The sequence below is a fragment of the Mesoplodon densirostris genome, chromosome 2 (genome assembly GCF_025265405.1).
Source record: "Mesoplodon densirostris isolate mMesDen1 chromosome 2, mMesDen1 primary haplotype, whole genome shotgun sequence".
In the NCBI taxonomy this organism is placed as follows: domain Eukaryota; kingdom Metazoa; phylum Chordata; class Mammalia; order Artiodactyla; family Ziphiidae; genus Mesoplodon; species Mesoplodon densirostris.
Genome location: NC_082662.1, coordinates 111,516,224 through 111,541,383, shown reverse-complemented (window position 1 = coordinate 111,541,383; position 25,160 = coordinate 111,516,224). Strand labels below are relative to the sequence as shown.

At 42.4% G+C, this 25,160-nt stretch overlaps 1 protein-coding gene across 3 annotated transcripts in view; it reads right to left on the bottom strand.

Moving 5' to 3' along the window:
- The window catches only part of PIP5K1A (phosphatidylinositol-4-phosphate 5-kinase type 1 alpha), a 38,145-nt gene that overhangs the window by 2,703 nt on the left and 10,282 nt on the right, over nt 1-25,160 (bottom strand). For 2 of the 3 annotated variants that reach the window (XM_060090512.1, XM_060090513.1), the window contains 12 exons: nt 18,723-18,754; nt 16,744-16,824; nt 12,559-12,689; nt 12,018-12,135; nt 11,684-11,836; nt 9,304-9,603; nt 6,704-6,909; nt 4,945-5,028; nt 4,090-4,138; nt 3,801-3,885; nt 2,598-2,744; nt 2,273-2,402 (listed from right to left, as the gene is read on the bottom strand). In XM_060090512.1, coding sequence (XP_059946495.1) covers nt 2,273-2,402; nt 2,598-2,744; nt 3,801-3,885; nt 4,090-4,138; nt 4,945-5,028; nt 6,704-6,909; nt 9,304-9,603; nt 11,684-11,836; nt 12,018-12,135; nt 12,559-12,689; nt 16,744-16,824; nt 18,723-18,754 — 1,516 coding nt within the window. The remainder of the gene's footprint in view (nt 1-2,272; nt 2,403-2,597; nt 2,745-3,800; nt 3,886-4,089; nt 4,139-4,944; nt 5,029-6,703; nt 6,910-9,303; nt 9,604-11,683; nt 11,837-12,017; nt 12,136-12,558; nt 12,690-16,743; nt 16,825-18,722; nt 18,755-25,160) is intronic. The other variant, XM_060090514.1, reaches the window with a different exon arrangement.

The following is a 25,160-nucleotide window of genomic DNA, read 5'->3' as shown; positions in this document are numbered from 1 at the left end:
GCCAACAACCACATAGATAAGCTTGGAAGCTGATCCTCCCCTGGGCGAGCCTTCAGATGAAACCACACTGCTGGCTACTAGCTTCACTGTAACCTCCTAAGAGACTTTAAGCCAAAGGCACCCAGCTAAGCTACACCCAGATTCTTAAGCTACATTAAATCTGAGATAATAATGTTTGTTGTTTTTAGCTGCTAAAATTTGGGGTAATTTGTCACACAATAGATTATATATTTTTGTACCTGGAAGTGAAGTACTGCTGTAATAGAAATCTAAAATGTGGAAGTGGCTTTGGAAGAGGGAACTGGGTTTGAGGACAGTTTTAGTGAAAGTTTAAAAGTGCCCTGAATATACTGTAGAATTCTGGACTTTAAGGGGATTGCCAGTAAGGGCTTAAAGTGAAAAAAATCTTATTAATAACTGAAGGAAAGGGGATCTTTGCAATGTAGTGGAACAAAGTTTAGCAACAATGTCATCTACAGTTATGTGAAAAGTAGAATACGTGCCTAATGAACTGGGTTATCTGGCTAAGGAGATTTCTAAACCAAGCGCTGAAGGTGCCATCTGGTTTCTTCTTAATGCTTATAGTTAAAATATGAGAGAAGAAAAGTAAGTTCAGGGAAGGATTATTAAACAAAAGGAAGCCAAGACGTGATGGTTTTGAAAATTCTGAGCCTCTCCAGATAGCAAATATTACTAAAATTAAGAAATGGATAAAATCTAAGGCACTGCCAGGAAAATGTGGTCTACAGATGAAGCCAAGGGTATGACTGTAAAACATCTGTTAAGAACTCAAAGTACTATTCAGTCATACAAAAGGCGATTCAAAAGATTAAGGGTATGTCTCTCAGATCCTCTCAACTTAACAGGATCTCTAAGAAGCATAGAGCTTATCAAGAAGGTATTTGTGGCTTCTGTCTAATAATGAATCCCAATGAGATTCATAGGAGGCCCACAAAATCTTTGAGGGTATTATAGCAGCAGAAACATTGTCCTGCTTGGACTGAAAGGGACAGAAATAGTACACAATGAAAAGAGACCACTGGATCCCCAAAATTCTGGCAAGAAGCAGGCTGAGAAAATTACTCAGCTGCAAACACATTGTAGTTTTCATGAAAAAGGAAGACTCAGAAGGCAAAACCAAGAGTCCAAAAGGTAGAGCCAAGAGCCATGAATTATTCTCATGCTTTGAGACCTGATAAAAGAAACTCCAACATTTGCTGGGTTTTAGACTAGCTATGGATCAGACTCCTCTGTGCCTCCCGTTCTCCCTTTTTTATACAGGAATGTGTAAAGAGATTATCTATTGTTTGTCTCATCATTGTATGCTGGGTGTGTGGGGAGAAGATAGCCTGTCTCTTTAGTTTCACAGTCCACAGTGATCGCTGCTTCCTGATACACTCTTAGGTAATTCATTCCTCAAGTGTGGGCTAGATTAAGTGGCTAGAATGCAGAATAGGAGATTTGGTTATGAAAGACTGTGGCTTCTGCTTAGGTGCATGCACTGTCACTTGCTCAGGCTAAGGGAAGCGAGCTGCCATGTTCTTAGTTGTCCTATGGAGGGGCTCATGTGGCAAAGAACTGAGGGAGGCCTGCAGAAAACAGCCAGCAAGAAACTAAGACCCTCAGTCCAGCAACTCACCAGAAACTGAATCCTGTCAAAAACCACATAAATGAGCTTAGAAGTGAAGCCTCTCAGTTGAGCCTTCAGATGAGCCTAGCCCTGGACAAAGAGCTTCACTATCATGAAAGACCTTGAGCCAGAGGACCCAGTTAAGCTGCACCCAGATTTCTAACTCACAGAAACTATGATATACGTTTGTTATTTTAAGGCCCTAAGTTCTGGGGTAATATATTATGATGTAGTAGATGATTAACACACCAAAAACAAAATTAAATCACAATCTTTACACTAGATCCTTTTGAAAGGTTAACTGTTCACTGTCTTCAGTGCCTGGGACTCTTTCCAGCCTTAAATCCTAAGCTATGAATTCTCACTTAACTCACCGGGAGATGAAGCATTAGTTGGGGTATTTTGATTGAGTACCAGAAAAGTCTGTACATAAAGACTTCCCACCACCCACTAAAAATGCAGAGATGTTGATACACTTTTCCAAATCACTAAAGATGAGCTCTTAGGAAGATGAACATGCAAAAATCTAGTGAAGAGCAAAAGACAAACAGTAGTCTCTGGAAAAACAGAATTATGGAGGTTCTCAAGGACCTGAAGAGAGAGATGAGAAGATTACATGGAGAAAGGGGCCAAGGAACTAACCTTGTAGTTAGCATTTGCAAAGTCTCTCCAACTACAGGTGAGAAATAGGGGTCAGGAATAGTCGAGACCTCACTGATTTTCTCTAAAGGTGGAGTCTGAGGTAAAACATCAGGACGACCGAAGTGGACGCCTGGAAAAAAGAAAGGGGAAGAAAATCAATAAATAAAAAAGAAGAGAAAAGGGGGTGGGGAAAATATAGGAAAAAATATGTAGCAACTTGGATTTTCATGGACAGGAACGGGGAGTAGAGGTCCTAAGCAGACAAGGACTCAGAAGGAAGGGAGGGAGTGCCCCATCACACGGGGACCCCAACCCTGGCGCTGACCTGGCTCCACTTCCGCCTTTGTTGTCACTTGTGCCTTGTGTTCCCCAGAGACCGGTGGCTGGTAAGTTACGCAGGAGTTGCCGCTGGGGCCTGCTCGCCGAGAGAAAGATGAGCCAGACCGAAACTTTTTGGAAGGAGAGGGCTTCACTTCAAAAGGGAAAGAGAGAGCCTACTTAGCACCCACCTCAGAAACTGTCACCAAGACATAGATACAACTTGCTAGCATCCCCAACACAAACCCAAAGTTGTTCCTCTGCAAAGCAGGAAAAGGGGTTAATGTCAACAAAGATGGGCTCTATGAACTACTCTTCAGAGGAGGGGGCATCTCAGTCTACTTCACTTTGGAAAAGAAGCAGAGAACCTAGAGGAAAGGAGACACATCTCTCTCCCCTCCTACAAGCAACCTCAATGGCTTTGCTTCCGCCTGATGACACGTCTATTCTGTAATTCCTTTGTTCTTTAATAGTATCCTTCAGCTAAACCAAAGATGACCCTTTCACTCTATATCCCTGTAGCACTTACACACACAGCATGATGGTGATACTTTACACTTGTTTATATATCACTTTGAAAAGACTTCGAAAGGATTTTTCCATGTTTCTTAAGACTGTTTGGCATGCCTAAGTCCGCTCTGCCTCACTGAGGGACAACTGATGCCTATGATGAGGAGACAGAGATGGGAAGGAGGAGCTGGAATCTGCCAGTGGCAGCAGCGTGAAAGGTTTGGAAAGAAGAACACTGGCACTTCCCAGCCAAGAAAGTTGAGGGAAGAGACTAAGAACACCTGCTAAGCAGAAATGAGTAAGTGCTTCTCCAACCTTCTGATCCTAATCTAAGAACTTCCTGGCCTTGGGGATATGGTAATATTCTTGCCTATCTCTGTCCATAAAAGTCCAGCTTCGCCTATCTCAGCCTGTGGCATGGGTCCTACACCCACAACTAAACATTTTTACAACCCCACCAATTTCTCAGAAATGCCCCTCCCCTCAATGACACATGTAGGGATTGCCAGGGGGAAAGCAGCAACTTGGAAACAACTGAGACAGACAAAGTGACTGACATAAGGATGGGCAGCAGCTCTCACGGGATGTGGGTAGAGTAGGAGAAGCCTCTGGCTTTGGCAGTCCCCTGACAGAGGTGTCCTGCCCCCCATCTCTTGAAGTAAGGGAGCCATTGGAGGGTCATCTGGCAGAAGCCACTTACAGAGGATCTTCTTGAACACTGTAGTGCACATGAAGCGCTGGAACCGTTCGGCGTAGAAGCTTGGGCGATGCACTGATACGGTGTCCTGCAGAGCAAAAGAGATGGCTGCAGAGTTAGAGAGGAGGAGGCCCAGCAAGAGGATCTCTGGTCCAAGGGCCGTTTTTCCCTAGGCTGAGACCCTAGCAGAAGGGTAGAACCCACAAATGAAATAAGGTAAGAGGAAACTGAGGGGGCAAATCAGAAGTGAGAGAGGCAGAAAGAGGAGAGCCTCTAGCTGACTGCTACTCACCCCATCATGCACCAGAGCTTTCCAAGAGTGCTCCAACTTCTTAACAAACCTGCCAAGAAAAATGTATATCATGCATTCACATTAAATGAATCACCTTATAGTTTTCTACTTTACAGAGTTAAAAGAGCAATCGCAATAGTAAAGAGAGAGACCGGGAAAGCACCCCAACTATTATGCTGGCTTTCCAAAGAACAGACAGGGTAGTGCTTATTCCATATGGAGATCGAAGCTGTTTCTAGATAAGTCGATTATTGCCCCCCTCAGAAAGGGGTAGTTAATATGTCCCGGCAAGTCAGGGACAAGAATATTTATTGTAAAAGGGGAGCTGGAGGGACAGATGGGCAAACCTGGAAGGGGGTCAAGTACTGTCCAGTCCTCATTAGTACCTGAAACCTTACAGGAGCAAAACTGGGGTCTAACATTTCTAGCTCTTCCTTCACTACCACACCACTGCCTGAATTCCACAGGCTAATGCTTTTCACAGAACACAGTGATCCTCTTGTTTTTCCTCCATGGAAAGGAGGGATGTGTTTCCAGCTGTATCCTAATGTGGAGTATGACTCATCTCACAGGTCTTCCACAAAAAGCCAGAGAGATGGCGTTTCTACCCTGGTGCTTCTAAAGACTGACTCAGCTTTCCACAGAAGTGTATGCTATGTTTGGGGAGATGGTGGGATAAGGAAGCCAACAGACAGGCATAATCAGGAAATAAAAAACCATCTGAAACCCAATGAAGCAAGCAGCCAGACTGCAACTTACTCTTCTTGCTTCAGAAGAATTTGGTGACACCCATCTAAAAGAGCAATGTGAGTAAATCTACATCCACTCTACCCCTAGGATCTATATGCTCCTCACCTGTAAGACTGCAGAATGTCAATGATCCCAATATAGAGCAGCAGCCTTTCCCCTTTACTATTCCGGGCCGGGATGCCACCCATACTGGGGAAGACAAGAAGGAAAGGGTAAGAAAATCTTTTGTCTAGCAGGCAGAGGCTTCTGCTAACCTCAAATCAGATCAGGACATTAACTGAGACCTAAGCATAGTTAGAAGTCCCATCTTCCATAAACTGGGGAAGAGTGAGAGACTTCGCCCAGCCCCACCCACTTTGGCTTATGTATTATAACCTCCTTCTCTCCAAATCTCACCTGCCTGCCTCTCCCACCCCAAATTCACAGAAGAGAATCTAAAAATCACCCCTACTCAGCAATTTTAGGAATACTCTCCTAATTAACTCTAAACTTTCTTAGTACTCTACTCTTTTTTTTTTTTTTTTTTTTGGCTGCACTGCAAGGCTTGTGGGATGTTAGTTCCCTGATCAGGGATCGAACCGGGGCTCTCAGCAATGAAAGCATGGAGTCCTAACCACTGGACCGCCCGTGAATTCCTCCCCAGTACTTTCATATTTTAAGTTATGCCCACTGAGACACTCTTCTGGAGAGTCATGGTAAAGAATACTTTAAAATGAAACCACTTAAAAGACATTTGATACTTTAGTAATTACACTTCCTTGATCCATGATGGTAACAAAGACGCCTTCCATAAAGAAATCTATAATAAATTATTTTTGATGAAGTTCTAATATAATTTGCAGGCGTGCATCTAAGACTCTGAGTGAACATTTAAAAAAAAGTCTTGGACTTCCCTGGTGGCGCAGTAGTTAAGAAACTGCCTGCCAATGCAGGGAACACGGGTTCGATCCCTAGTCTGGGAAGATCCCACATGCTGCGGAGCAACTAAGCCCATGTGCCACAACTACTGAGCTTACACTCTAGAGCCCATGAGCCACAACTACTGAGCCCACGTGCCACAACTACTGAAGCCCATGCGCTCTAGGGGCCCGCATGCCGAAACTACTGAGCCTGCGTGCTGCAACTACCGAAGCCCACACACCTAGAGCTGGTGCTCCGCAACAAGAGAAGCCACTACAATGAGAAGCCTGTGCACCGCAACGAAGAGTAGCCCCCATTTGCCGCAACTAGAGAAAGTCCGCATGCAGAAACGAAGACCAAACGCAGCCAAAAATAAATTAAAAAAAAAAAAAAAAGTCTCGGGACTTCCCTGGTGGCACAGTGGTTAAGAATCTGCCTTCCAATGCAGAGGACGTGGGTTCGATCCCTGGTCAGGGAACTAGATCCCACATGCATGCCTCAACTAAGAGTTTGCATGCCACAACTAAGGAGCACATGTGCCGCAACTAAAGGAGCCAGTGAACGGCTACTAAGGAGCCAGCAAGCCGCAACTCAGGAGCCTGCCTGCCACAACTGAGACTTGGTGCAACCAAAAATAAAAAATAAATAAAATAAAAATAAAATAAAAAAACAACAAAAAAAAGAAATTATGTTTGTTTAAAAATAAATAAATAAATAAAATTCAAAAAAAAAAAAAGTCTCTTAATTTTGAATAGTTCTCCTTCCCAGATGTACAAATCCCAAATTTAAGACATCTTCCTTTCCTTTTACATTCTTAGGAAAGCTCATCCTATAGTTCTGTAAGCATTAATGTTATTGACTTAACTACTGAATAAAGGCTACTCCTTCTCAGAAGCTGCATCCCTCCCTCAAGAAAAAGTGCTCTGAGCCTATGCACTCCTTCCCAGCGCCCGAGTCCACTCACTGGTCATCAGTCTCCATGGTGCCACCTCGTCGAGCCTCGCCCTGGATAGATTCCATGGCTGTGGAATAGAGAGCCTTTTGGGGGGCTGGTCTGCGAGTGTCAGTTGAATATTGTGCTTCATTGCCTAAAGGCTCTCGTTGTGCATGATCTATGTTATGGATTGACACCAGGAGGCTATAGTCCATTATCTTGAAGCTCTGCAGCACCTAATGGAAGGAAAAAACATGATCTGAGCCTTGGGAGGTATGAGAATCTTTTTTCAGGATCTCACAGCTTTCCTGATCTAACTGTTCTTGATACCAAACCTCCAGAGCTATAACCACAGGATTAGCCTTTGCTCCTCCTACACCTTGGAGAACAGTACATTGACCTCCTCTGGTCACACTTCAGTGATATCCCTTCAGCTTTCCTTCACCAGAGTACATACAAATTAGGCCACGGCCTAGCCCACAAGATCTTCTTTGTTTGTTCTTTCCTTGTATCTCTTCATGAAAAGAGCATTACATTCTCAATGAAAGAAGAAACACATATTTCAGCTCTAAAAAGTCCACAGGGAGGGTCTGGTAAAAGTAAACTTTGTGACAGAGCAGATCTGTGGCAGGTCCTTATATGGCCAGCTTCACTTCAGTTCATTATTTGCTGAATCCTTACCATCTGTAGGCACTGTGCCTGCTTATGTGGATACAAAGATACGTAAGAGAGCTTCTGTCTTCATGGATATTATAATTTAGAAAGAGAAACTAATGTAAAAATAAATACAATACATTCTACTATGTGTAACAATGGAAGTGCATACATGATTGAGGAATACTACAGACGTATATAAATAGGTTTATGAGGGATCGATTAGAGAGAAAATAAATGCAAGTAAATAAAGGAAGGAAAGAAGAATGCCAAGGCCTGGAAGCATGAAACAGCAGGCTACGTGCAGGGAGGTATAATTTGGTATTGCTAGAACATAAAATGCAAAGGCTAGGTGTTTGGTACATGAGAGAGGATGGTAGGGGCAAAACAATGACAGGTCTGATATGTCATATTAAGGAGCCTGGATTGTCTCCTACAGTTCTCAACCTTGTATATTTCCACCAGTTCCAGTAGCTCACTTTGGGGGTTTTGGTAGGTGGATAGAGTAAGGGATAAAGAGAGTTCAGGACTGATTCTTATGTGTGGTTTATTTTTTTATTTTTTTATTTTTTATTTTTTTTTAGCCTTTTGTGACTTCAGAACTTTATTTTTTTATTTTTATTTATTTATTTATTTATTTTTATTAGTTTCTGCTTTATAACAAAGTGAATCAGTCATACATATACATCTGTTCCCACATCCCCTCCCTCATGCATCTCCCTCCCTTTATGTGTGGTTTGAAAAACCTCTCTGCTCCACCAAGTCTCCAGTCCTCACAACCAAAAAAGCCAAACTAAAATAGGCATTATCCTGGAAGTAGATGCAGAGTAAGCAAAGAAAGGCAAGGATGGATAACATCATGGACTGAATAGAAGATGACAATCCTACAAAAGCAGTTTACCAAAAAAAATTAAAAAATAAAGGTGGAAAAATCAGTAGGGAAAGATGTCACAAAAACCAACAGATGTTAAGAAAGTGGAATCAATCAACTGTCAAACACTGCAGAAAATTCAAGGAAGGACTGAGAAGTACTCTATTCGGTATCTAGGTGGTCATTGGAGAGAGCAGTTCAACTAAAGTGGTGAGAGCAAAAGCCAGGACACAGTGGGTTGAGGCAGGAATAGGAGAAGAGAAAGGGAAAAAGAGAGATGGAGGCATCATTAAATGAAGACATTGAAAAACATTCTCTTAATCTTAAAATAAAAAAGAGATAAAAGAGAAAACAGTCAGTTGAGGCTGAAGCCAGAGGTGGGAAAGGAAGTAAGTGATGAAGTAGGATCCTAGAGAAACAGGAGGAAATGGATCTAGGTCACAAAAGGGAATGACCTGGAATAATCGACCAAGTTGGGAAGAAAATATAGATTAAGGATGGTTAAGTGTAGATCCATTTATAAAGTGATGATGGGGGCAGGACAAAGGGATGGTACAGAATAGAAAGTTGAGGTAGTTTGTTGAGAAACAAGGCTGGGGGGATGAGTGTCAGAAAATTGTTTGAAGAGAGTACCAATCATGTGCAATCTCTGGGAGGAACAGGAAATGGACTGATGAGGAATACTGAGGGCCCAGGTAGGGCTGGATATCATAAATCTGTAGAGATGCCAGTATACACAGTTGTGTGATCTTTTTCAGCAGCACTCAGCTTCTAAGATATAAATTTGGATTTGGCAGATAGCACCAAAAACTGAGCAATGATGGTACTGGTATGAAAATAAGGAAAATGTATGCTTATAAGGCCCAGGACAGGTAGCAGGTAAAGAAAAAAAAGACAGGGGAGGGGAGTTAGACAAACGGGGAGAAAGTAAAAATGTAAAGGCATAAATGATCTAATATAAAAGTTATTTTAAGTGAAGTCTGGCACAGATGGAGCTAAGGAACAGAGTCTCGTCTCCCACAGATTAGATGCCTAAGAACGATCAAGCTGTTTTAGAGACTGAGATTTCTGGTGCCTAAGAGAGAAGGAAATATGACAAACTCACCAAACAGTCACGCTGCAGTGTCTTGCACAGAGCATTGTACATATCGGCATCCAAAAAGAGACCATCAGGGATGTCTTGTAAGAAGTCCAGGTCTTTAAGGGTGGGGAGAGGTTTCTCTCGCTCTTTTTGGGAAGCCCGCCTTTTGTAGGTTGAGCCCTTGAGGTCATATTTGATATGCATCTTGACTGACCGTGGTAAGAGATTGTTCATCACCACAATTCGAATGTTTTTACCACCTGCCTGCACACAGTACAGTCCATAGAACTTAGGCAACAAAGTCCGAGGGTTCTGGTTGAGGTTCTGAGGACAAGAAAGTAAAAAGAAGGAGAAGAGCAAGTTAACTGATTTTCAATAAAACTCAAGGGCAAAAGCTGTCACCTCCCCCCTCCTTTGTCTGTTACATGGGATTCAGATACAATCTGCCCATTTACATTTGTTTAAAATTTCCCAAGAAAGTAAAAATTTCCCAAGAAATTTACATTTGTTTAAAATTTCCCAAGAAAGTAAAAATTTCCCAAGAAAGTAAAAATTTCCCAAGAAAGTAAAAAGAAGGAGAAGAGCAAGTTAACTGATTTTCAATAAAACTCAAGGGCAAAAGCTGTCACCTCCCCCCTCCTTTGTCTGTTACATGGGATTCAGATACAATCTGCCCATTTTACATTTGTTTAAAATTTCCCAATGTATCTATCTCAATAATGAGATCACCACCAAGCCGAGTGGCAGGCCTACAATACAGTAAGCAGTCAGGATACTAAACATATGATGAACATATTCCTTCAGAGAGGTTTAAGAGAAGACAGCACTGAAAAAGACTTAATGCTTAGCTTTCTGTATAGTATATTCTTGTGAGTATGAAAGGAGGCAAAGGAGAGTTCCCTAACTTCTCCAGAACCTCCAAGAGGTATCAGTCAGAGTAAGAAAAAATACAGTATTATCAAGGGAAGTAACCAACCTCATACTCTACTCTAGGGGCTGGACTAAGAATGGAAAGCAGAATCATCACTGAATAAAAACAAAAATAAACAAATGGGACCTAATTAAACTTAGAAGCTTTTGCACAGCAAAGGAAACCATCAACAAAATGAAGAGAAAGCCCAAAAAATGGGAGAAAATATTTGCAGATGAAGTGACCGACAAGTGATTTTTCTCCAAAATATACAAACAGCTCATGCAGCTCAATATCAGAAAAAAAAACCCCAATCAAAAAATGGGTAGAAGATATAAATAGACATTTCTCCAAAGAAGACATACAGATGGCCAGAAAGCACATGAAAAGATGCTCAACATCACTAATTATCAGAGAAATGCAAATCAAAACTACAATGAGGTATCACCTCACACTGGTCAGAATGGCCATCATCAAAAAATCTACAAACAATAAATGCTGGAGAGGGTGTGAAGAAAAGGGAACCCTCCTACACTGTTGGTGGAAATGTAAATTGGTACAGCCACTATGGAGAACAGTATGGAGATTCCTTAAAAAACTAAAAATAGAGCTACCATATGATCCAGCAATTCCACTCCTGGGCATATATCCAGAAAAAACCATAATTCGAAAGGATACATGCACTCCAATGTTCTTTGCAGCCCTATTTACAACAGCCAGGACATGGAAGCAACCTAAATGTCCATCAACAGAGGAATGGATAAAGAATGTGGTACAAATATACAATGGAATATTACTCAGCCATAAAAAAGAATGAAATAATGCCATTTATAGCAACATGGATGGACCTAGAGATTGTCATACTGAGTGAAAGTAAGTCAGAAAGAGAAAAATAAGTATCATATATTATCACTTATATGTGGAATTTTAAAATATGGTACAAATGAACCTATTTACAAAACAGAAGTTGAGTCACTGTTGTAGAAAACAAACTTGTGGTTACTGGGGGGAAAAGGTAGGGGGATAAACTGGGAGACTGGGATTGACATACACACAGTACTATACACAGAACGAATTAATTAATAAGAACCTATTGAATAGCACAGGGAACTCTATTCAATACTCTGTAATATGGGAATAGAATCTAAAAAAAGTGGATATATGTGTATGTATAACTGACTCACTTTGCTTGCTGTACAGCAGAAACAAAACACTGTAAATCAACTATACTCCAATAAAAAAACTTTTTTAAAAATCATCATTGAATCTTGTCGTTGGGTAGCAGGGTCTAAGCTAAAAACACTTAAAATAGGACAGATGAACAAAACCCCCTTTAGCCATATAGAGACAAAAGAGATGGGAAAATCACAAAGATGAACTACATTCCTATGACAGAAGTGCTGACATTGTTTTGTCCCCCTGATGGCAGCCTCCCCAGCCTTGTCTTGGAGTGGAGTGGGCAGCTCAGGCAGCCAGTGCTCCTGGTCCTCTCACCATGTAGTATCCTGGAAGCAGCTTCTGCAGAAACTCCGCCTCTTTGTGCTGGACTGTTTTAATGATGAATTCATCATCGCTGGACACGTAGAAGAGGGAACCACTAGCCCCAGAGTTGCAGAGTTCAATCAGCGGCTCATTGCAGAGGGAGTACTGGGCCCAGAGAAAAGACAGCAAGAGGTTCAGAGATACAAGGGCATGCCCAACCAGAAATCAACTACAGATGCAATTCTATTCTAAAGAAAAACCAGAGCAAGAGTGTGGAGAGAGGGTCTTCCTTTGGAAGTATCCCTCTGATACTGGAGTCCCAGGGTCCTGAAATCTGGAAGCTTACCAAGTAATCATCAGGACGGATACCAAATAACTCCCGAAAGTAGCGGAAGGCAACAGGTGCATAGGTCTTGAACCGAAAGTCATTGTAGTGATGAGCAGGAGTCAGGTTGCTCCCTTCACTGTGGGGTTAAACAGAAGAAGCCATAACTTACCAGTTCCTGTAATTTAGGGAGTCCACACCCTGGAAAGACACTCAGTCACCCAGAGGCAGGTCAATACATCCCTCCTGAGAGAACCAAAGGGACTGGATGAGTCAGTTACATAATGGGACAAGGCGCAACATGGGGATTAAGACATGGGCACAGGGAATCATATTACCTCCTCCCGATGCATTAAATTGTTTTTTAGGGCTCAGTCCACAGGCCGGAGGCTCATGGAAACATCCAAAGGAGAGCATGTGCTCTTCAAATTCTCCAGTCCCCATATCACCCTGATTAAAATCAGGTTAAGGATTGGATGCATGCCTAAATTAGACATGAACCCTAAAATGCCCTGATGATGATATAAAAAAGCCACATTTTCTAGGACATTAACCTCTGTACCTCGGGAAGAAGATACTCTCCACCACATAGAAGTCTTGCATGAGGACATCCCGCTCTGGTTTGGTACTCAGGCTCCCCACAGTGTGAGTAATGCCTAACTGGATGGCACCTTTTAAAGCTGAAGAGGTTGTCTGAGAAACAAGAGAAACAAGAGGAAAGTTTCTAGTAGTAAATCTGATCATAGCAATAAAAACTCAGGAGAGAAGAATCAGAAGGAACACGGGAGAGCAAATGCCTTTCTAGTAGTTCAGACTAAACTGGGGCAATCCAGTTTCCCCATCCCCACACTCTACATGGCAGTTAGGCCTGCAAAGATTGGAAGAGCATGAAGATACAGAGTAGCAAAGTGGGGACTCTCTAAACAAGGTGTTCCCTCCTATCCACATCTGTATCTGGAAGATACATTGTACTGAAAGAACAATCCTAGGTCTCACTCCAAAGGTTCCTGCCCCCAGAGTATATGGAGTCCTCCAAACATTTTATTCATCTGATACAGAATGTAACTAAAATTAACTGATACTCTGATTCACTGCCTAGCTACTGAAGCTCAGTTCTCTAAGGCAAGGCCTGACTGGCGTTCCAAGGACAACTGAGTGGCAAAAAAAGCTCCTGACTGAAGAAGAAAGCCTGAAAGATTCAAATTATTTCTGAGAGAAGTATTTAGATTTAAAATTATCATACTGTGGTCAAAACACAAATATAAGAGCCCCACTCTTACAATCCAGGATTTCAATGTCATGGGAAAATGTCGTATTATCTAGTTCTGTGCTGTCCAATATAGTAGCTACTAGCCACACTTGGCTATTTAATTTTAAGTTAAAGTTAATTTAATTTAAAAATCATTTCTTTGGTCTTACTAGCCACATTCAGGTATGATTAGTGGCTACCACACTGGATAACACAGATATAGCACATTTCAATCACTGTAGAAAGTTCTATTGGACAGATTTGTTCTAAGTGATTTCCCTTATCCCCCCAACCCTCACCAAATATTACTTGTATCAATATTCTACCTAGTCCTCACTGGGCATTAAAATTATAACTAAGGACTTCCCTGGTGGTCCAGTGGTTAAGAATCCACCTTCCAATGCAGGGGATGCGGGTTCGACCCCTGGTCGGGGAACTAAGATCCCACATGCCATGGGGCAACTAAGCCCGTGTGCTCTGAAGCCCACGTGCCACAACTAGAGAGAAGCCTGTGAGCCGCAATGAAGCGCCCACACACCACAACGAAAGATACCGTGTGCCACAGCTAACACCCAATGCAGCCAAATAAATAAATATCTTTAAAAATAAGAATGGGGACTTCCCTGGTGGCACACTGGTTGAGAATCCACCTGCCAATGCAGGGGACATGGGTTTGAGCCCTGGTCCGGGAAGATCCCACATGCCGTGAAGCAACTAAGCCCATGCACCACAACTACTGAGCCCATGCACCACAACTACTGAAGCCCACATGCCTCGAGCCTGTGCTCTGCAACAAGAGAAGCCATTGCAGTGAGAAGCCCACACACTGCAACGAAGAGTAGCCCCTGCTTGCCACAGCTAGAGAAAGCCCATGCACAGCAATGAAGACCAAACGCGGCCAAAAAAAAAAAGTTTAACCTTTAAAAATTTTTTTTAAATAAAAAATAAGAATATTTTTAAAAAATAAATAAAATTATAACGAATTTTTTAAGTGCTTGCCTCTCCAATTAGACTAGAAACTCATCTTTTTGTCTCAGTGTTCAGCACATAAAAAGAGCTCAATAAATGTCTGTTTAATTGACATGGGCCTCAGAGCCCATTCCCAGGGACAGTCAGGTCCCTGACTGAGAATGAGTCAGTCCACCTCTATCACTTCGGACAATGCAATAAAGACAGAGAACAAACACAAGAAAAATTTACATGGGCCAGACAAGGTATAGATGCCAAATAGGAGGTTGAACACTGTACCCCAGGAAACCTAAGCATCTCCAGTTAGTCCAGAACTGGGCAATTGGGTCACTCCAAGATGCTTCTCTCCTGTTTTCCCTTCACCAGTTCAATTTTCTCTTCTTGGCTATTACTACTATCTTTCCAATCCATTTGATATCTCTAGCTCAAAATCAGGTATTCTAGGCCCTATTCACCAACTGAAACTACAATCTTAAAAAAACAAAACCCATGGACTTCTCTGGTGGTCCAGTGGGTAAGACTCCATGCTCCCAATGCAGGGAGCCTGGTTTCGATCCCTGGGCGGGGAACTAGATCCCGCATGCATGCCACAACTGAGAGTCCACATGCCGCAACTAAGAGCCTGCATGCCACAACTAAGAGCCTACATGTCACAATTAAGAGTCCACATGCCACAACTAAGAGTCCGCATGCCACAACTAAGAAACCCACATGCTGCAACTAAAGATCTCGCATGTCGCAATGAAGACTCTGCGTGCCACAACTAAGACCCAGCACAGACAAAAAACAAAACAAAACAAAACATACACACACACGAAGAAAAAGTCTTGACCTGCTGTCTATCTCTGTATCACCAAGCTGAATGGGATCCAGCCTTCACTTTATGTACATCCAGCACAAGAGACATGGTTCCCTAAAGCTAGGTAAGAATGGCCTTGGGGGCTTATTACATGTTTCTATCTAACAGGGAAACACAATTTCTTCAGCTCAGTGAAAAAGCATCCAACACCAGATTTGTTCATTAAGAACATTCTTATTTAAACACATATACAGGGACTTCCTTGGTGGCACAGTGGTTAAGAATCCGCCTGACAATGCAGGGTACACGGGTTCCATCCCTGGTCCAGGAAGATCCCACATGCCACAGAGCAACTAAGCCTGTGTGCCACAACTACTGAGCCCACGTGCCACAACTACTGAAGCCTGTGCGCCTAGAGCCCATGCTCCACAACAAGAGAAGACACCACAATGAGAAGTCCATGCACTGCAACGAAGAGTAGCCCCCTGCTCGCTGCAACTAGACAAAGCTGGCGAGCAGCAACAAAGACCCAACGCAGCCAAAAACGAAAACAAACAAAACGAAAACCACATATACAGGGCTTCCCTGGTGGCACAGTGGTTAAGAATCCGCCTGCCAATGCAGGGGACACGGGTTCGAGGCCTGGTCCGGGAAGATCTCACATGCTGCAGAGCAACTAAGCCCGTGTGCCACAACTACTGAGCCTGTGCTCTAGAGCCCATGAGCCACAACTACTGAGCCTGTATGCCACAACTACTGAAGCCCGCGTGTCTAAAGCCCGTGTTCCGCAACGAGAAACCACCGCAATAAGGAGCCCGCGCACCGCAACGAAGAGTAGCTCCTACTCGCCACAACTAGAGAAAGCCCGCGCACAGCAACGAAGAGCCAACGCAGCCAAAGATAAAATAAATAAATTTATAAAACAAAACAAAACCCATATATACAGACGGGAAATAATTTACCCTTTGTGAAGTAAATTCTAAAGTTCAAGTTGTGGGGCTTCCCTGGTGGCACGGTGGTTGGGAATCCGCCTGCCAATGAAGGGGACACGGGTTCGAGCCCTGGTCTGGAAGGATCCCACATGCTGCGGAGCAACTGTGCCCATGTGCCACAGCTACCGAGCCTGCGCTCTGGAGCCGCGAGCTACAGCTACTGAGCCGCGCACCACAACTGCTAGGGCCCATGCGCCTGGAGCCCATGCTCCATAGCAGGAGAGGCCACCGCAGTGGGAAGCCCAGGCGCCGCAGCAGAAGAGTGTCCCCCGCTCACCGCAACTAGGGAAAGCCCACGCACAGCAATGAAGACCCAACGCAGCCAAAAATAAATAAAAATAAAATAAATAAATTAAATTTATAAAAAATAAATAAAGTTCGGGCTTCCCTGGTGGCACAGTGGTTGAGAGTCCGCCTGCCGATGCAGGGGACACGGGTTCGTGCTCCGGTGCGGGAAGATCCCACATGCCGCGGAGCGGCTGGGCCCGTGGGCCATGGCCGCTGGGCCTGCGCGTCCGGAGCCTGTGCTCCGCAACGGGAGAGGCCACAACAGTGAGAGGCCCGCATACCGCAAAAACAAACAAACAAACAAACAAACAAATAAAGTTCAAGTTGTATGATGGCTATTGTGCAAAGGTTTAGCGTATTCAAGAAATGGGATGGAATGTGTAGAATAATATCAAGGAGACAGAACTATCCCTTCCTGGGGTAAGATGAGTGGGTTTCACCCAGACACACCTTTTTATATGTTGTCTCTCCTGAGGAATCCACACCACGGTGGCCTATTTTCTTCATGGACATGCTAGAGGAATAAGGCACCTAGAATAAGAAGAGTCAAGATTAGTACATGATTCCCATGTAACACACCAAACAGCTACAATGATGGTAAATCAAAAACAAAACAAAACATGCAACACACCCTTTTTAGGTTAAGAACATTTTATAAAATCTTCAGAAGATCCCTCCCATGGAAACACACAGCTATAGTGTTGCTCCCCAAAGAACTAAACTGACTACAAGAACACGAAGAAAACTCCAAAGGACACATATTTCACCTTTGGTTCTCAGAAAGATGACACAGAAAATTAAAATGATTATCATTAAAGAAAAGCAGAAACAGGGGAAGTAAGCAATAGCAGTCCCAGAAAAAAGGGAAGACCCTCAGTTTACAAAAGCAAGACAGAAGTAGAGCTCTACAGACCCAGCTTCCTTTCAGAAACTACTACCCCTCTAATATTCAACCCGACCTGAACACTATTTGCTCAAACTGAATTCACCAGCAGAAATGATCTAGCCACTGGCAAATGCAAGTACTGCGAGCCCAAGTATTAAAAGGCTGTGGCAATAAGATGAATCCTCTAAGGGCCTCAGTGCCTCAAAGAGATTCCTGAGAACGTGGTATGGCTTTGTTTTCTACTCACATACATCACAGCCTCTGAAAAAAGGAAGAAGTAAAACCAGTGGAGCGGAGGCTAGAAGGCTATTCTCCACAGCCAAGATGCCAGCACAACAGACATGAAGGTATTCTTCATGATGTCGATACCCAAGTTAACAAGCCAGAAGGCAAAAAGACTACTGAAAATAGCATGTTACCATCTTAGGGCCTGATATTTAAGTTCTACTCTTCTTGCTAAGACCCTTAGTGCCAGAAAACCCTCAGTATATAACCTGACAGATCTTGGAAGATGTTCTGAGAAAAAAGCCTAAAATCCTACGCCAAAATGGTCCGCACTCTGAGGTCCCCTCACAAAACCCAGGAGAGATGCAAGAAGTAAAAAGAGGAATGGGAAATACTCTGTGGGAAGAAAATTAAGCAAATACAAGATACTCTGCACAAAAGAGAAAAACTTAGAATATCAACAGCTTCAGTACGGTTAAAAGAAGTTCGTCACATTCACTGAAGCTACGCAGTCAGGAGGTATTAACAGCAAAACAAGAGAATGAGCTTTAGTGTCAGACTGGCTTTGAATCCTAACCTTATTAATTACAGGACTTTGGGCAAGCTATAGAACCTCTAATCTTCACTTTTTCATCTATAAAACACGGATAACAACAATACCTACACTCATAGAGGCTCTTTGCAGGATTAAATAAGAATACCTATAAAGAGCACTTAGGTACCTTATTTACTCTTTGGTACATTAAAAAAAAGCTCAGGGGCTTCCCTGGTGGCGCAGTGGCTGATAGTCCGCCTGCCAATGCAGGGTTCAAGCGCTCGTCTAGGAAGATCCTGCGTGCCGCGGAGCAACTGGGCCCGTACGCCACAACTGCTGAGCCTGCCCTCTGGAGCCTGTGAGCCACAACTGCTGAGCCTGCGTGCTGCAACTGCTGAGGCCTCCACGCCTGGAGCCCGTGCTCTGCGACGGGAGAGGCCACCACATTGAGAAGCCCGCGCACTGCAGCAAGGAGTAGCCCCCACTCGCCGCAACTAGAGAGAGCCTGCTCGCAGCAACGAAGACCCAACAGATCCAAAAATAAATAAATAAAATAAATAAATTTAAAACATTAAAAAAAGTTCAATAAATCTGAGCTATTATTAATATTCATAATAAACTGTAACAAAAGTAGAGTTGTATAATTACTAGCCTACCAAAGAGATGTGAGAACCCTATCTAGATTCCAAGACCCAAGTAGGGGTAAAATAAGGGTGTTATAAACAGGTATCCTTCTATCCCAGAATTAAGGTTTTAGAACCACTGTATCAATATAAAACTCACCTCAGATGCCATGGGTCTCTTGATTCCAGATGCTGTGAAAATAAAAATAAACAAACACAACCATAAGTGTATACACACACTCACACGATCTCTATCAAGCACACTGAAACAATCAGGATTTGAGCCACACTAAACCTGACAATGAGCTCCTGCCTCTTGCTCATTGATAACAGATCCTTTTGGATAGGGATTTTTAAATGTCCCTTCTTTTTCCTCCTCCATACTCACAGAGCCCTTATGCATATTCTGTTCTCATTCTAGTCCTTTTTTTTACACAAGTGTTCATATTTTCTCTAGGAAATATATCTGTTCTTGATACATTTAACCATCAGAGCCAGAGGGTCTCATTTGATACCATGGCTGAAAGAGAAAGGGCATAAGAGATACCAAGATTTATTGGACAGCCTGGGCTTAATAATTTTTCCTGTAGAGCTAAAAGGGTAGGTACTCTTAGAGCATATCTATGGTGCTTTACACTTCTACTAATTATTTCAGAAAAAAGGTAAAGAGTTGGTCTATGGAAGCTTTATTTACAGTAGCCAAGATATGGAAGCAACCTAAGTGTCCATCAACAGATGAATGGATAAAGAAGCTGTGGTGTGTTTGTGTGTGTGTGTGTGTATACATATACATATTTATGCAAATGGAGTATTACTCAGTCATAGAAAAGAATGAAATTCTGCCATTTGCAACAATGTGGATGTCCCTAGAGGGTATTATGCTTAGTGAAATAAGTCAGAGAAAAACATTCTATGTTATCACTTATAGGTGGAAGCTAAAAAATAAAACAGATGAATGTATATAACAAAACAGAAACAGACTCACAGATATAGAAAACTAGTGGTTACCAGTGGGGAGGGAAAAGGGGGGAGGGACAAGCTAGGGGTAGGGGATTAAGAGACGCAAACTACTGTGTATAAAATAAATAAGCAACAAGGATATATTGTACAGCACAGTGAAATATAGCCATTATTGTGTAATAACTTTAAATGAAGTATCATCTACAAAAATATTGAATAACTACATTGTACATCTAAAACTAATATATTATTATAAATCAACTATTCTTCAATTTTAAAAAAAAGAGTTGCTCTATGGAGATGAGGAGGCTAAGGATGGGAAAATGCAATGTCAAAAAAATGGAAAAGCATAGAGTGCAGGCAGAATCTGATTCTACATCCTTCCATCCTCATCTTGATTTCTGCTGTAAAAGCAACAGGAATTTGTTGGTGTGTACTTACTAAATATATAATCAGTGGAGATGTGTAAGATAAGTGTGTAGTTAAATCTCATCAATATTATGACTTTTATCCATTTAAATGTAGAAAAACATTTCAAGAATAAGTATGTTTAGAAAGTGACTAAAAGACCATTATCTATAGAAAAATACTCTAAAAGGTTAAATCAATTCTGAAGGGTCTGCGATCCCTATAACTTTCATCCATGATCACATTGGAAACAGGGAGACAGAACTTTCTCCCCTTCATATTGAAGAATGTTGGCCTTTTTTCTTCAAAGACTACTGATATATTACTTTGATGTAGTTCTAAAGAATTCAAAATAAATAAAGATTAGCCACATTAAAGAAAATTAAAAAGAAGAATCCAATTCGACGAATCCTCAATAATATAATACCTGAGTAGGAAGACCCCAGTTCTGGTCCATATATAACGTTTAATGGTAAAACAGCAGCAGAGACAAGATGGGCTTAGGGGCAGTCAGGTAAAGCTCTAATTACTATTGTTTAAGACCAACGATCAAGGGCCCTAAGAATTTCAGAATATAGCTGGGCTCAGAGGAGATTGTGGTAGACCTTAGTAGTACAAAGGCCACAGACTAAGCATTTCTGGTACCAATAAGCAGGGTAGGAAATTTCCTTCCCCATAGTGAGTCAGAGTAGCAAAACTAAGGGGAACAGATGGTTTTCATTCCTCTTTCCAAAAAAGGAGGTAAGGGAAATGTCATCTAGCTGTTAGGAAGATGTGCTGCATAAAATGGCCCAGAAAATTAGAAAAACAGCAGAGCCCAATAATCTATGCTTTTTGCAGGATGCTTCATCTTCAGTCAGGTCAAGTTCAGGTAGGTGAAAGACCATTTTAGAACTGGAACCCTAAGCTAAAGCTTCCAAGGAACAATAAGCCAGGATGAGTCAGATTTATGATTAAAACTGTTACTGACTTAAAACCTTTTAGACAAGAGCCAACACGCTGAGCTATTTAAAAATCAGAAGACCTGGGTTCAAATCCCTGTTACATCAGGTAAACTGTTCTCTATATTTAACTAAAAAAAGAGGAACCTGGGGCTTCCCTGGTGGTGCAGTGGTTGAGAATCTGCCTGCTAATGCAGGGACACGGGTTCGAGCCCTGGTCTGGGAGGATCCCACATGCCACGGAGCAACTAGGCCCATGAGCCACAACTACTGAGCCTGCGCGTCTGGAGCCTGTGCTCTGCAACAAAAGAGGCCGTGATAGTGAAAGGCCGTGATAGTGAGAGGCCCGCACAACGCGATGAAGAGTGGCCCCCGCTCGCCACAACTAGAGAAAGCCCTCGCACAGAAACAAAGACCCAACACAGCAAAAATAAATAAATTAATTAATAAACTCCTACCCCCAACATTTAAAAAAAAAAAAAAAGATGAACCATACTAGAAGGTTTATGTAAAGATTAGATAAGACAAACTAAATCAGGGACTTCCCTGGTGGTCCAGTGGTTAAGAATCCGTCTTGCAATGCAGGGATGCTGGTTCAATCCCTGGTCAAGAAACTAAGATCCCACATGCCGTGGGGCAACTAAGCCCGTGTGCTGCGACTACTGAGCCCACACGCTCTGGAGCCAGGGTGCCACAACTAGAGAGAAGCTCGCGCGCTGCAATGAAAGATCCTGCATGCTGCAACTAAGACCCACCCAACACAGCCCCAAAAAAGATAAACTAAATCAAAGTACTTCATGGACTGTGACGTGCTATACAAATATATTGTCATATGTGAATTTTTTTTTTAAAGAGACCACAGACAGTGCAAGACGGTGTTTTTTTAATTTTTTAAAAATTTATTTTATTTATTTAGGCTGTGTTGGGTCTTCATTATTGCGTGCAGGCTTTCTCTCATTGCAGCGAGCAGGGGCTACTCTTCATCGTGGTGTACGTGCTTCTCTTTGTGGTGGCTTCCCGTGTTGCGGAGCACAGGCTCTAGGCACGCAGGCTTCAGCAGTTGTGGCACACGGGCTCAGTAGATGTAGCTTGCGGGCTCCAGAGCACAGGCTCAGTAGTTGTGGCGCACAGGCTTAGTTGCTCCGTAGCACATGGGATCTTCCTGGACCAGGGATCGAACACATGTCCCCTGCACTGGCAGGCAGATTCTTAACCACTGCGCCACCAGGGAAGCCCCATATGTGATTTCTAATGCAAGAGTAAAGCTGGGCCCCCAGGAAGGTTTAATGTTCAATTACCTAGACCTTCATGAAATTCTAATTAGCACCTCAAAGTTCTTGGCTCCTCCCCAAACCCTCAGCCTCCACCTCCCCCCAACATAACCTGGTGCAAGTGTACAGGCAACTGGAGAATTAGTAAGTCTCAATAAGGAAATCAGTATACTTTCAGTTGAGAAGACAACACTGATTCTGGACTCCTTGGTCAGTACCTGGTTTATCCCTTCCTCTTTTACCTCAGAGGAAGGGATTTGGAGGGAGCTGGCAGAACCAAGAGCCAACATCCAGTCCTAGGCTGACAGTCTCTCCTAGAACACAACCTCTTCTGCATGCAAGGAGTCAATGGACCAAGTTAAACAATGGAGAAAAAAAAGCAGGTAAGTGATTTTCAAGGTAGAGAGTAGGTCTGGGGCTTTCTTACTCCCTAAAAAGTTCTACTTTGCTACCCTTCCTAGTTTTATCACACAAACACATAGCTCTAGGGCTGCCACACTCTTACAAAGTACCCAGAATGAGGGTGGGAGGACTTCACTCAGTGGAATATGGTGCCAATTACTTAGCTATCTGCAACTGCAAAGCTTGGATTAATCCCAAGAACACTATAGCTGAAGCAATTGGATGGATACTGAGGTCTAAATAATAATAATCAGAACAAGTAACACAGGGAGGAGAATCGGGACCCAAGTCTTACTCTCTTCCTTGTCTGAAGTTTTGCCCCTAGGGCACAGGTCAGAGCTCCAACCTCCCAAAGAAGAATGGACAGGAATAGAAAAATATCTAGAGAATTTTATCAATGTTGCTGTAACACCCAGCTTGGTCCAGAAGAAACCCAATGAAGAGCAGAGTGATATTTCAGGGAACCAGGTACCATCCGCTAAGGCTTGACCATTTGGCCCAAGGCTCTGCCAATGAGAAACTGCCTACTGAGACTGAAGAGTCACAAGCACTGTACCTGTTCATCTCATAATCAAGCTTTCTCTTCAGAAGGAAGAGGAGCAGAAACGGAGGAAGAGGGGGGAGGCGGACGGAGGGGGGAGGAGAAGTGAGGAAAAAAAAGAGAGAAAAGAAAAGAATACCAACTCAGCATGGCAACACCCGGCTTAGCAATGCCATCCAGCCAATGTTTAAGGAGAACGAGATTCATCCTTATGGATAAGACTAGAATGTTATTCAACAGAAAGTTTGTTTTCTAGCATCTGTGTGAAAAATGATCTCTGATAAGTATATACTATCATCTTATAATCCCCATATCCACGATCCGTATGTATCATCCTCTTTTTGGGTGGGGAAACTAAGTATAGGGCAGAGTTCCAATGTTAAATTTCCTCTTCCTCAGCGAAAAACGTTTCCATAGTTTGTTTCCTTCATGACTATGTAACTCCTACTTATTAACAGGCCCTAGACCAAGAAGCATTCTAAACAACCAGCTAATGTTGCTCTACTGGAAGCAAAAAATAAAGCCATGACAAACAGGCTGCATCAGAAAAATAATGGTTCAAATAACTTAATTCTGAGTGGCTCAACAGATGATATAGAGCCAACCATGGTGATTTCAAGCCCTAGTTCCTCTGCAGAAAGATGGAAATGTAAAAGACCTACAGGACATTACCAAGGATCAAGGTACAAAACTGTACTCAATTACATATTTACTAAAAAAAGACTGGCTTGTTGTTCACCAAAAATATTAATAAATAGAAGACCTAGAGGAGCAAGGGTGTACTCACTTTGTGAATTTTTTAAAAATTCTGACCAGAGCAGGTTCAATCTGGCTGAAATTTATAGATATTAAATGAAAGTTGATTTTTAAATAGAACAAGTTGAGAACTTAGTTCCTTCGGCCACATATGAACCTACTTGCCCATTTTCAAGCAAACAAATCAATAACAATTTATATTAAGAAAAAAATCATTCAGCAAGGGCCTTTGAGATTTTAATCTAATCTTATTTATAAGTAAAAGAACAGAGCATAAGGGATGTGCTCAAAATCACAGAGCAAAGGCGGTGACAGAGCCAGAACTGGAATCCATATTCCTAAGCCCCAGTTCAACTCTCTTTCTTCTAAACTATCTTTTGTTTTCAATTTCCTGGCCACTTGGAGTCTAGGTAGGACAAGAAACAAAGGGAACTAGAATACTTTTACAAACTAAATAAATCTCAGAATTGCTAATGGACAATATGAACATATATTTTCTTCCCTTGAGGTATCCCCTTCCCTTCCATTTTCACTGGTAAGAGGATTAAGAGCAGAGACCTCCTCCTTCAGTTCTTCTCAATGAAATGAATAACAACACTCTGTTCCTCCAGTAACAGTCATGAATGTCACTGGCAAAAACAGTAGGAAAGTATCTTTCATTTCTTTTAGTGATATTATCCTTGTTCTGAATCAGACAACACCAGTATTCTAGAGGAGCAGAAGCTATCTTTCAAGTCTGATACTTGAAAGAGCAGTTTCACAGATGTTAAGGTCCTCACTAGCAGTAGAAAGTACCTTTTTGTCTTTGTAATAAGACATGAACAACTTTAGCAGAGAGAGAAAAAAAAAGTTTTTAATTCTTCTCAGATTGCAGTTTTCTTTTTGGTGTAAGTGGAACCATGTCTTGCTCTGATTAAAAGCATAAGGGTTACGATCATTGAATTTGCAACGACAAAAAGAGGGCATCTGATGGGCACTCCTGTTTCAGTGATCTTGGAATTGACTGCAGAATCAGTTACCAATCCTTGGCAAAAATCCACATTAACTTCTAAAATATTTTCTTAAAGAATGATCAATAACTCCACATATTATGCATGGAGGAGCTCAGAATTTTGTTGCTTTTTTAGGACAGCTAAAGTCAGAAGGGGAAGTTCCCTTCTGCACTATTCTTTTGTTGAACAACAAATATTTAATCTGGTTTAAAGTCAAGTTAGTTCACAAACAGCCTTTCAGGGCCTCCCTGGTGGCGCAAGTGGTTGAGAGTCCGCCTGCCGATGCAGGGGATACGGGTTCGTGCCCCGGTCTGGGAGGATCCCATA